General features: G+C 47.6%; 1 protein-coding gene across 9 annotated transcripts in view; it reads right to left on the bottom strand.

The window, feature by feature from the left end:
* The window catches only part of LOC143300695 (uncharacterized), a 163,792-nt gene that overhangs the window by 107,076 nt on the left and 42,601 nt on the right, over positions 1 to 14,115 (bottom strand). For 5 of the 9 annotated variants that reach the window (XM_076614547.1, XM_076614543.1, XM_076614544.1 and 2 more), the window contains 8 exons: positions 13,837 to 13,910; positions 11,956 to 12,076; positions 10,607 to 10,702; positions 9,589 to 9,735; positions 5,892 to 5,924; positions 3,284 to 3,367; positions 2,213 to 2,296; positions 194 to 352 (listed from right to left, as the gene is read on the bottom strand). In XM_076614547.1, the coding sequence (XP_076470662.1) occupies positions 194 to 352; positions 2,213 to 2,296; positions 3,284 to 3,367; positions 5,892 to 5,924; positions 9,589 to 9,735; positions 10,607 to 10,702; positions 11,956 to 12,076; positions 13,837 to 13,910 (798 nt within the window). Of the gene's footprint in view, positions 1 to 193; positions 353 to 2,212; positions 2,297 to 3,283; positions 3,368 to 5,891; positions 5,925 to 9,458; positions 9,512 to 9,588; positions 9,736 to 10,606; positions 10,703 to 11,955; positions 12,077 to 13,836; positions 13,911 to 14,115 lie in introns of those variants that run through there. The other 4 variants (XM_076614545.1, XM_076614551.1, XM_076614549.1 and 1 more) reach the window with 3 other exon arrangements.

The following is a 14,115-nucleotide window of genomic DNA, read 5'->3' as shown; positions in this document are numbered from 1 at the left end:
ATGGAAATCTGTTTTAAAAAAATTAAAAAATCTCTCACCCAACGCAACTACACAGGGTAGAAAATTAAGGCAATCACATATCCCTGAACTTCTAACGGGACAAGTGTTCTGAAAACAAACTCATAGGCCAGTCATTCAATAAAGAAGAAAAAGAAACAGAAAAGAAAAAGAAAGAAAAAAAAAAGATTCGAACCTCGGCCACAGCGGCGTCTCTCTTCTCCTGCAGGTTGAGGACGTCCCGTCGCAGGGTCTGGATGGTGTCGTCACGGCGACGCAGCTCAGACTTGAGGATCTCGTGATGGTCGTGGGTGGAGATCTGGCTTTCCCTCACCCTCTCCTGCAGGGCCCCAATCTGCCAGCACAGGGGACGGCATCAGTTCAGTGCCAGAGCTTACTGCTGGCCTGATGGGCCACTACACGTACATGTGGATGCACTCGAGGCCCGACTAAGCACACTGGGTTTTGCTGCTGTGAGGCATCTGCCCAGCGGATGTGGTATAGAGTGTATGGATTTGCCCGAATGCCACGATGCCTCCTACACAAACTGAACTGAACTGAATGCAGTGACCCCTCCTTCAGAAACTGGAACTGAAACTGCCGTTCGCAAGGCAATGCCAGTATTTCCTTCCCCTCCACTAGACCTTGAGTGGTGGTCTGGGTGCTAGTAATTTGGATGAGATGGTGATACCAAGGTCCTGTTTGCAGCATGTACTTAGCACACGTGACAGAATTCGTGGCAACAAAAACGGTTGTTCCTGGACAAAATTCTGAAGAAAAATCCATTTTGATATACTTGTGTATGTGCATGTGTGATTGAAGTCTGACTGAATGACACAGGAAATAAATGCTGAAAGCCAACAGCTGTCAGTGGCCTCTACCAGGCAGTCAGCCTGTTGTGCTAATGGCTGTAAAGATCTAAAAGTTTGCTCTCTGACTGAAAATAGGCGACAAAAATAAGAACTAAAAAATTCTTCTTTAGTTTCAGTTTCGTCTCTGAGCAAAAACAAGCGTTTTGTAAGCATCAATAATTTCAAGTTTCGGTTTCAAGAAGGTGTCAAAAGTGTGTGGGCTGATCCATAAATGCTACAGCGTCTGCTTCAAAAGCAGACAAAAGGAAAGAAGGAAGCAGAAGACTGACAAACCCATCGCCAAGCAAAATTTTATATATCCAGGGAAAGCAAAAGGTGGACACACACAGTTTCCCAGATAGCTGGCACTGCTATATCTCGCTTCATGCTTGGCAATGAATGGAAAGATGACAGGCTATCTTCATATGTATGCATCTTCACGTGCGCTCGCAAGCCTGTCTTCTGGTTTGAACACAGTGATGGGAAATGAACGACAAGGGTGTGCAGGGGGCAGATGAAAGTGGAACAGACAAGCACAAACACAGATAGAAAGAGAGAGAGAGAGAGAACACAAAGAGGGGTACACAAACGCTGAAGAGGGAAACAGGCAACCATAAAGAGACAGCAGCACATGGAGATACAAAAGACATACCACCACAGACAAAGCACAGAGACAGACATACCACAGACAAAGCACAGAGACCAAGGCATACCGCCACAGACAAACAAAGAGACAAAGACATACCACCAAAGACATACCACCACAAAGCACAGAGACAAAGACATACCACCACAAACAAAGCACAGACAAAGACATACCACCACAGACAAAGCACACAAAGACATACCACCACAGACAAAGCACAGAGACAAAGACATACCACCACAGACAAAGCACAGAGACAAAGACATACCACCACTGACAAAGCACAGAGATACAGATATACCACCACTGACAAAGCACAAAGACAAACCACCACAGACAAAGCACAGAGACAAAGACATACCACCACAGACAAAGCACACAGACAAAGACATACCACCACAGACAACGCACATAAAGACATACCACCACAGACAAAGCACAGAGACAAAGACATACCACCACAGACAAAGCACAGAGACAAAGACATACCACCACAGACAAAGCACAAAGACATACCACCACAGACAAAGCACAAAGACAAAGACATACCACCACAGACAAAGACATACCACCACAGACAAAGCACAAAGACATACCACCACAGACAAAGACATACCACCACAGACAAAGCACACAGACAAAGACATACCACCACAGACAAAGCACACAGACAAAGACATACCACCACAGACAAGACAAGACTGTGAAACACTTGTACCTCATCTAAAGCCTTTCTGCGTTGGTCTTTAGATTCCCGCAGCTCAGATTCCAGGGTGGCGATTCGCCTTTCATAGTGAGACACCTGTACACATCATCTTGTTGTCAGCACACATGACAACAAACAGCACACATGGTCAGCAGATATCAATACAAATGACAACAAAAATGGCACACACACACACACACACACACACACATTGTCAGCAGAGGTCTATACATATGACAACAAAATGGTGCGCGCACCCCCCCCCCCCCCCCCCCCACACACACACACACTGTCTGCAGATGTCATTACACATGACAACAAAATGGCACACACATAGTCAGCAGATGTCAATCTGCATATGTCATTACACATGACAACAAAATGCCACACACATAGTCAGCAGATGTCAATCTGCATATGTCATTACACATGACAACAAAATGCCACACACATAGTCAGCAGATGTCAATCTGCATATGTCATTACACATGACAACAAAATGCCACACACATAGTCAGCAGATGTCAATCTGCATATGTCATTACACATGACAACAAAATGCCACACACATAGTCAGCAGATGTCAATCTGCATATGTCATTACACATGACAACAAAATGCCACACACATAGTCAGCAGATGTCAATCTGCATATGTCATTACACATGACAACAAAATGCCACACACATAGTCAGCAGATGTCAATATACATGACAAAGACACCTACACCCACAGTTAAGTAATCAAAAATGCAAAACACCATGGTGAAAACTGACAGACATTTAGACACAGGGTGTGAGAGACAAACAGGTGGACAGACAACTTTCTACCTTTCTACAAAAAAAAACAACAACAAAAAACAAAAACAAAAAAAAAACCCACACACACACACCAAACAACAACAACAAAACCCACAAAAAGACAGATACAAATTAAAAAAAAACCCCGCAAGCTAGAGAACTGATAAACTGTTCTCAACTGTCACAAGCCAACGGAAACAGAAGGTTGAGCGAAGACGAGGTGAAGAAGAAAGCACAGCGCACTGACAACAACAACAACAGCAGCAGCAGCGGCACCACTCACGTCATGGACAGACTGCGAGTGCTCCTCTCTGATGGCCGCCAGTTCTGCCCTCAGCTGTCGTATCACCTCCTCTGACTTGCTGACCTGGAGCACACACACACACACACACACACACACACACACACACACACACACACACTGCAATCCTGTACTGTTATCACTGCAATTCTGTACACCTGTCGCTGCAATCCTGTACTGTTATCACTGCAATTCTGTACACCTGTCGCTGCAATCCTGTACTGTTATCACTGCAATTCTATACACTTATCGCTGCAATCCTGTTCAGTTACCACTACAATTCTATACACTTATCGCTGCAATCCTGTTCAGTTACCACTACAATTCTATACACTTATCGCTGCAATCCTGTACTGTTATCACTACAATTCTATACACTTATCGCTGCAATCCTGTACTGTTATCACTACAATTCTATACACTTATCACTGCAATCCTGTTCAGTTACCACTACAATTCTATACACTTATCGCTGCAATCCTGTACTGTTATCACTACAATTCTGTACACTTATCGCTGCAATCCTGTACTGTTATCACTACAATTCTATACACTTATCGCTGCAATCCTGTACTGTTATCACTACAATTCTATACACTTATCGCTGCAATCCTGTACTGTTATCACTACAATTCTATACACTTATTGCTGCAATCCTGTTCAGTTACCACTACAATTTTGTACACTTATCGCTGCAATCTTGTTCAGTTATCACAACAATTCTGAATAGTTATCAATGCAATCATGTACAGTAATCACTGCAAATCTATACACTTATCACTGCAATCCTGTACAGATATCACTACATTCCTGAATATAGTTTGCTCCACAATCCTATACCGTTATCACTGCAACCTTATACACAGGTATAACCACAATCCTATAGTTATTACAAAACATATTCGGTTACCACTACAATCACTACAATCCCAGACAGTCATTACTACAATCCTATATATAGTTATCACCGCAGTCCTATTCAGTTATCACTACAATCCTATACGGTTTTCCTTGTGATCCTACAATCATCACAACTCGACACTTATCACTGCAATACCATACATCTATCAGTACAATCCTACTGTTTTCGCTAAAACTCTAGAACCATCACCGTATTCCTATCATTTATGCTTTGTATCTTCTGTTTTAAAAATGGTTGTTTTTAAAGAACGAAGGAAAGAAAAAAAGAAAAGAAAAAAAGAAACATGGTTTCACTGCTGTGTCAGAAGACAAACCCACCTCTGAGTGACACTGCATAGTAGTATTTGTATTTGTCTTTTTATCACAACAGATTTCTCTGTGTGAAATCCGGGCTGCTCTCCCCAGGGAGAGCGTGTCACTATGCTACAGGGCCACCCATTTTTTTTGTATTATTTCCTGCATGCAGTTTTATTTATTTTCCCTATCGAAGTGGATTTTTCTACATAATTTTGCCAGGAACAACCCTTTTGTTGCTGTGGGTTCTTTTAACTGCGTTAAGTGCATGCTGCACACGGGACCTCGGTTTATCGTCTCATCCGAATGACTACCGTCCAGACCACCACTCAAGGTCTAGTGGAGGGGGAGAAAATATCGGCGGCTGAGCCGTGATTCGAACCAGCGTGCTCAGATTCTCTCGCTTCTTAGGCGGACGCGTTACCTCTAGGTGATCACTCCACATGTAAATGCCAACCATTGGCAAGACTATATTTATCCCATACCTTCCACACAATCTCACCTAAAATGTACCTTCACACACACACACATGTGCTTGTACCCACACCAGAATGCAAGCATGTGTGCAAGTAAGCAGTAACGCGCATGCTCACACAGGCACTGTTTTTGTGCGTTTTACGAAATTAAAATAAAACGCACAACTTTCTGAGAGTTCATTATACCTGCACAACATGTGACCACACACACACACACACACACACACACCACACACACAAACACACACACACACACACACAGGGGTTTGTGCAGTATAGGTAGGATAGAAGAAAAGGGGTGGGGGGCAGAGGGTATTCAACATGGATCATTAAAGGAGATGGTGAGAAACACACACAAAAAACAGGAAACACACTCACAAAGAAACAGAGACACACAAACACCACAGACAAGACAGGGAGACTGAAAAACAAAACAAAACAGACAAGACAGAAACCAAACCGATCATGACATCTCGTCATAAGTGCACATCATGCTAGAAAATGCATGCGTGAATGTACACATATCCCTTTCCATCACACAACCAACATCGGCTTGCTGATGAATCTGTCATGGTCAGTGCACGCTGTGTATTTTCATGTTTCCATGACGACCCAGTCAATGCTGACATGGGTTACAGGATCTTTTAACCTTCGGCATGTGTATAAACATAAAGTGGCTAACATGTCTCTGCATATCTGTTGACCCAGGAGATTGGAAAAATCTCCCACCTTCCAGCAGCCACACGAAAACTGTGTGAGTGTCCAGTGCTCTGACAGTATATGGATGTGCACACAATGTGCTGACACACAGACAGAGGCAGGCAGTGCAGGGATAGAAGGGGCAGGTGAGAGGCAAAGACACAAGGCATCACTCGTGGTCATCAAAGACACCGGCTCACCATTACGTCCTCATACAGCTGACCTCTCCTTCTCTGTCACAGGCCACAGGCATTGACACAAACATCAGCACTTCACACACACACACACAGCCACAGGTATTGACACAAACATCAGCACTTCACACACACACACACACAGCCACAGGCATTGACACAAACATCAGCACTTCACACACACACACACACAGCCACAGGTATTGACACAAACATCAGCACTTCACACACACACACACACAGCCACAGGCATTGACACAAACATCAGCACTTCACACACACACACACACAGCCACAGGTATTGACACAAACATCAGCACTTCACACACACACACACAGCCACAGGTATTGACACAAACATCAGCACTTCACACACACACACACACAGCCACAGGCATTGACACAAACATCAGCACTTCACACACACACACACACAGCCACAGGTATTGACACAAACATCAGCACTTCACACACACACACACACAGCCACAGGCATTGACACAAACATCAGCACTTCACACACACACACACAGCCACAGGCATTGACACAAACATCAGCACTTCACACACACACACACACACAGCCACAGGCATTGACACAAACATCAGCACTTCACACACACACACACAGCCACAGGCATTGACACAAACATCAGCACTTCACACACACACACACACATACAGCCACAGGCATTGACACAAACATCAGCACTTCACACACACACACACAGCCACAGGCATTGACACAAACATCAGCACTTCACACACACACACACAGCCACAGGCATTGACACAAACATCAGCACTTCACACACACACACACACAGCCACAGGTATTTACACAAACATCAGCACTTCACACACACACACACAGCCACTGTCAACAACATCAGCACTTCACACACACACACACACAGCCACTGTCAACAACATCAGCACTTCACACACACACACACACATACAGCCACAGGCATTGACACAAACATCAGCACTTCACACACACACACACAGCCACAGGCATTGACACAAACATCAGCACTTCACACACACACACACAGCCACAGGCATTGACACAAACATCAGCACTTCACACACACACACACAGCCACAGGCATTGACACAAACATCAGCACTTCACACACACACACACACAGCCACAGGCATTGACACAACATCAGCACTTCACACACACACACACACAGCCACTGTCAACAACATCAGCACTTCACACACACACACACACACAGCCACTGTCAACAACATCAGCACTTCACACACACACACACACATACAGCCACAGGCATTGACACAAACATCAGCACTTCACACACACACACACATACAGCCACAGGTATTGACACAATCATCAGCGCCTCACACACACACACACACACACACACACATACAGCCACAGGCATTGACACAAACATCAGCGCCTCACACACACACACAGCCACTGTCAACAACATCAGCACTTCACACACACACACACACATACAGCCATTGACACAAACATCAGCACTTCACACACACACACACACACACATACAGCCACAGGCATTGACACAAACATCAGCACTTCACACACACACACACACACACACACATACAGCCACTGTCAACAACATCACCACTTCACACACACACACACAGAACCACTGTCAACAGCATCAGCACTTCACACACACACACACACACACAGCCACTGTCAACATCACCACTTCACACACACACACAGCCACTGTCAACAACATCAGTACTTCACACACACACAGCCACTGTCAACAACATCACCACTTCACACACACAGAGCCACTGTCAACAGCATCACCACTTCACACACACACACACACAGAACCACTGTCAACAACATCAGTACTTCACACACACACAGCCACTGTCAACAACATCACCACTTCACACACACACAGAGCCACTGTCAACAACATCACCACTTCACACACACACAGAACCACTGTCAACAACATCAGCACTTCACACACACATAGAACCACTGTCAACAACATCAGCACTTCACACACACACACACAGAGACCCACTGTCAACAACATCAGCACTTCACACACACACACACAGAGCCAAAGTCAACAACATCAGCACTTCACACACACACACACACACAGCCACTGTCAACAACATCACCACTTCACACACACACACACAGCCACAATGAACAACATGACACACACACACACACACAGCCACTGTCAACAACATCACCACTTCACACACACACACACACACAGCCACTGTCAACAACATCACCACTTCACACACACACAGAGAGCCACTGTCAACAACATCACCACTTCACACACACACACATAGCCACTGTCAACAACATCAGCACTTCACACACACACACACACAGCCACAGTCAACAACATCAGCACTTCACACACATACACACACACAGCCACTGTCAACAACACGTGTCCACAGCCTCGATGTACACACAGGATGTCACAGTCAAGTCCCTCACTTCCTCCCTCCTTCTTTCTGACCTAACCACCACGTCAGAGAGCAGCACACCACATCCCCACACTGGGGCTGCTGCCACAGAAGCCTGACATGTGCTCTCACAAGGCGGCCTTCTTGGTAGCTACTGCCCTTCCTTCCTCTTCTCCACTCCCCTCCCCCCACCCCCCCCCCAACCCCCAAATTGTACAACATTTACACAAAACAAACAATAAACTATTCTGCAATTTAAAACATGACAACAATGGCGTCTTTCTTCTCTCTGCCCGATCGTTCCTAAACAGCAGTTTAGTTATATCCCTTTATACTACCCCCCCGCCCCTACCCCAATGACAACCGACCACATCCTTCAAGTCTGTAGGACGCATGCAGCATCCAGGGGGAAGTACTGGCCAACACTGACAGCAGTGGAAGCCAAACTGTACGGCACCCTGGAGGAACTGCGACGGACGCGCAGCCTTCATCGAGGACACCGGGCTGCTCATCTAATGGGAGGCGAACGAGGAAGAAGAAGAAGAATACCCCCCCACACCCCCCCCACCACCCATCCCTCATGAACCCCTGACTGACAAATCAAAACGGAGGATCGGTGTTTGTCCTGCATCATCCTGAGTGTCTGCAGGTGGTTGTTGCCCCTTACCTTCACTCCCCCTTCTCCTTCCCCCACCCCCCCCTTCCCTTAATACTGACCTCCTCAGCTGAGGAGCAGTGTTTGTCCTGCATCATCCTCAGGGTCTACAGGTGGTTGTTGTTGCCCCTGACCCCCCCACCCCCATCCCCTTATCCCTCCCCGCTCCCCCCACCCCACCCTTGATGACTGACCTCCCCGGCACAGGAGCGGCGTTTGTCCTGCATCATCCTCAGGGTCTACAGGTGGTTGTTGTTGCCCCTGACCCTCCCACCCCCTTATCCCTCCCCGCTCCCCCCACCCCACCCCTGATGACTGACCTCCCCGGCACAGGAGCGGCGTTTGTCCTGCATCATCCTCAGGGTCTACAGGTGGTTGTTGTTGCCCCTGACCCTCCCACCCCCTTATCCCTCCCCGCTCCCCCCACCCCACCCCTGATGACTGACCTCCCCGGCAGAGGAGCGGGTCTTGTCCTGCATCATCCTGAGGGTCTGCAGGTGGTTGTAGTTGCCCCTGACCCCCCCCCCCCTCTCCCCCCTCATCCCCCACCCTCCACCCCTCCCCCTGATGACTGACCTCCCCGGCAGAGGAGCGGGTCTTGTCCTGCATCATCCTGAGGGTCTGCAGGTGGTTGTTGCTCTCCGCCTCCTTCACCGCCAGCTGCTGGTTCAGCTCGCTCACCTGGCTCTGCAGCACCCCCACCTTCCTGTCCCGGCTCTGGATCTGTGGGAGGAGTCATTATCATAATCATTATCATCATCGTTATCATCATCGTTATCATCATCATCAGCCCCTTCATCAATGTCGTGGGTACTTTTTTTGTTTGAACACAACATCAATGTCTTTAGCATGTTTTCGTTTGAATTTACTGTTGTCATCATCATCATCAAGGTCATCTGAATGTTTTGGTTGGAATGTACAATTGTCGTCACAATTATCATTATTCTTAATATTATGTGTACCTTTTTGTTTGAATGCACCCTCATCATCAACACCATCATCAATGTCAGAAGCTCATTTCTGTTTCCTCATCATTATCATTACAGGGGTCAGGGGATATAGGGCAGGGGTCAGGGGTCAGAGGGCAGGAGACCGATCAGGGACAGAGGGCAGGGTCAGGGGACATAGGGCATGTGTCAGAGGTCATATGTCAGGGGGACAGATGTCAGGGGTCAAGGGACAGATATCAGGGGACAGAGGGCTGGGTCAAGAGACAGAGGGCAGTGAATAGAGGGCAGGGGTCAGGGGTCAAGGGACAGAGGGCAGGGGACAGGGGTCAAAGTTCAGGGGACAAAGGGCATGGGTCAAAGGACAGTGGGCAAGGGTTAGGGGACAGAGGACAGACGGCAGGGGTCAAGGGACAGAGGGCAGTGGATAGAGGGCAGGGGTCAGGGGACAGAGGGCAGGAGACAGATATCAGGGGAGAGAGGCCAAGGGTCAGGGGACAGAGGGCAGGGGTCAAGGGACAGAGGGCAGGGGACAGAGGGGATGGGTCAAGGGACAGGGGACAGAGGGCAGGGATCAAGGGTCAGGGGACAGATGGCAGGGTCGAGTCAGAGGGCAGGGATCAGGGGACAAAGGTCAGGGGGTTCACCTCATACTGCAGGTCCCCTGTGCGCTGCTCCAGTTTGCGCAGGTCTGCCTTCAGCCGGCTGACTGAGTAGTCCCCCCTGTCCCCAGGACTTCCCTCCTGCACATCACACAGTGCATCGCTCTGGTTCACACACGTCTGTGCACAACCACACAGACATACACACACATACACATACATGCACCATGATACACAAACATATACACACCATGACAATTATACAGACATACACATACACCACGACACACACACAGACATACACCATGATATACAGACATACACACACAGACATGCACACACAGACATACACCATGATATACAGACATACACATACACCATGACACACAGACAGACATACATCATGATAAACAGACATACACACACAGACACACACCATGATATACAGACATACACACACAGACACACACCATGATATACAGACACACACACACACACACACACACACAATGATATACAGACACACACAGACACACACCATGACATACAGACATACACACACAGACACACACCATGATATACAGACACACACACACAGACACACACCATGATATACAGACATACACACACAGACACACACCCTGATATACAGACATACACACACAGACACACACCCTGATATACAGACACACACACACAGACACACACCGTGATACAACATACACACACAGACACAGCCCCTGATATACATACATACACACACCCGTGATTAAAGTCATACAGACACACCGATACACACAGACACGCACCATGATATACAGACATACACACACAGACACACACCATGATATACAGACATAGACACACACAGACACACACCCTGATATACAGACATACACACACCATGATATACAGACACACACACAGACACACACCATGATATACAGACATACACACACAGACACACACCATGATATACAGACATACACACACAGACACACACCATGATATACAGACATACACACACACACAGACACACACCATGATATACAGACACACACACAGACACACACCATGATATACAGACATACACACACAGACACACACCCTGATATACAGACATACACACACAGACACACACCGTGATACACAGACATACACACACAGACACACACCATGATATACAGACATACACACACCATGATATACAGACACACACACACAGACACACACCATGATATACAGACATACACACACAGACACACACCATGATATACAGACATACACACACAGACACACACCATGATATACAGACACACACACACAGACACACACCGTGATACACAGACACACACCCTGATATACAGACATACACACACACTAACAGTAACCACCTGCTGATGGTCCAGCCGCAGCATCTTCATCTCTTGCTGCAAGGCATCGATCTGGTCGTCACGGCGACGCAGCTGACTCAGCAAATCCTGCAGCTGTGTGGAGTCAGCGCTAGAAGTGCGTCTGTGTGATGGTAAAGGAGGAGATAATAATACCAATTTTAAAAAAATGGAAATGTCAAATACACCAGAAAACGCAAAACAGAACCATGCCCATGTGAGTCAACAGAGGCAGTAACTGTAGTTGTTTGAAACACACCTCTCCATCCCCCTCCTTTCCCTCAAACACACACATCACACGGAGTGATGGCCTTGAGGTAACGCGTCCGCCCAGGAAGCGAGAGAATCTGAGCGCGCTGGTTCGAATCACGACTCAGCTGCCAATATTTTCTCCCCCTCCCACCAGCCATTGAGTGGTGTGGTCTGGACGCTAGTCATTCGGATGAGACGATAAACCAAGGTCCCGTGTGCAGCATGCACTTAGCACATGTAAAAGAATCCACGGCAACAAAAGGGCTGTTCCTGGCAAAATTCTGTAGAAAAATCCACTTCGCTAGGGAAAACAAATAAAACAGCACGCAGGAAAAAATGCAAAAAAATGGGTTGTGCTGTAGTGTAGTGATGCGCTCTCCCTGGGGAGAGCAGCCCAAATTTCACACAGAGAAATCTGTTGTGATAAAAAGAAATACAAATACAAACACTTGGAGCATGCACTAAGTAATATTCGCCGTATAATATTCCCAAAGGGACATAGTACTTAGAAACATACTTCCCTCCCCCATGCCCCGCCAGCACCTCCTTTCCTTCACACACACACACACTCTCTCTCTCTCTCTCTCACTCACTTCCAGCCAGAAAACAAGTCTCAAAAACACCTGCACCGTTTTTCCCTCCACAGCCAGAAACCATGTGGAATGAAAAGAACAAGTGAGCACCAGATAATGAATGCCTGAAGACACGGTGAGCACAGTGAGGAGAGAGCAGTGAGCACAGTGAGGAGAGAGCAGCACAATAAGGTGAGCAGTGAGCACAGTGAGGAGACAGCAGTGAGGAGAGGGCAGTGAGCAGAAGCAGTGAGCACAGTGAGGAGCACAGTGAGGAGAGAGCAGTGAGCAGTGAGCACAGTGAGGAGAGAGCAGTGAGGAGCACAGTGAGGAGAGAGCAGTGAGAGAGCAGTGAGCACAGTGAGGTGAGCAGTGAGCACAGTGAGGTGAGCAGTGAGCACAGTGAGGAGAGAGCAGTGAGCAGAGAGCAGTGAGCACAGTGAGCAGAGAGCAGTGAGGAGAGAGCAGTGAGGAGCACAATGAGGAGAGAGCAGTGAGGAGCACAATGAGGAGAGAGCAGTGAGCACAGTGAGGAGAGAGCAGTGAGCACAGTGAGGAGAGCAGTGAGCACAGTGAGGAGAGAGCAGTGAGCACAGTGAGGAGAGAGCAGTGAGGAGCACAGTGAGGAGAGAGCAGTGAGCACAGTGAGGAGAGAGCAGTGAGCACAGTGAGGAGAGAGCAGTGAGCACAGTGAGGAGAGAGCAGTGAGCACAGTGAGGTGAGCAGTGAGCACAGTGAGGAGAGAGCAGTGAGCACAGTGAGGAGAGCAGTGAGCACAGTGAGCAGAGAGCAGTGAGCACAGTGAGGAGAGAGCAGTGAGCACAGTGAGGTGAGCAGTGAGCGCAGTGAGGAGACAGCAGTGAGCACAGTGAGGAGAGAGCAGTGAGCACAGTGAGGTGAGCAGTGAGGAGAGAGCAGTGAGCACAGTGAGGTGAGCAGTGAGCACAGTGAGGAGAGAGCAGTGAGCACAGTGAGGTGATCAGTGAGTACAGTGAGGAGAGAGCAGTGAGCACAGTGAGAGAGCAGTGAGCACAGTGAGGTGAGCAGTGAGCATGCTTACAGCTTGGTGACCGTGTCATGCGCCGACCCGAACACCTGGTCCACACGGAGCTCGCGGAATCGAATATTGTCGATCTGAAAACACCATTCCATGCTACACACCTCCATACACACTGAACTGTAACACTGTCAGTCTGAAAACACCATTCCATGCTACACACCTCCATACACATTGAACTGTAACACTGTCAGTCTGAAAACACCATTCCATACTACACACCACCATACACACTGAACTGTAACACTGTCAGTCTGAAAACACCACTCCATGCTACACACC

The sequence above is a fragment of the Babylonia areolata genome, chromosome 26 (assembly GCF_041734735.1).
Source record: "Babylonia areolata isolate BAREFJ2019XMU chromosome 26, ASM4173473v1, whole genome shotgun sequence".
NCBI classification, from domain to species: Eukaryota; Metazoa; Mollusca; class Gastropoda; order Neogastropoda; family Buccinidae; genus Babylonia; species Babylonia areolata.
This window is presented reverse-complemented; position numbering and strand designations above follow the sequence as displayed.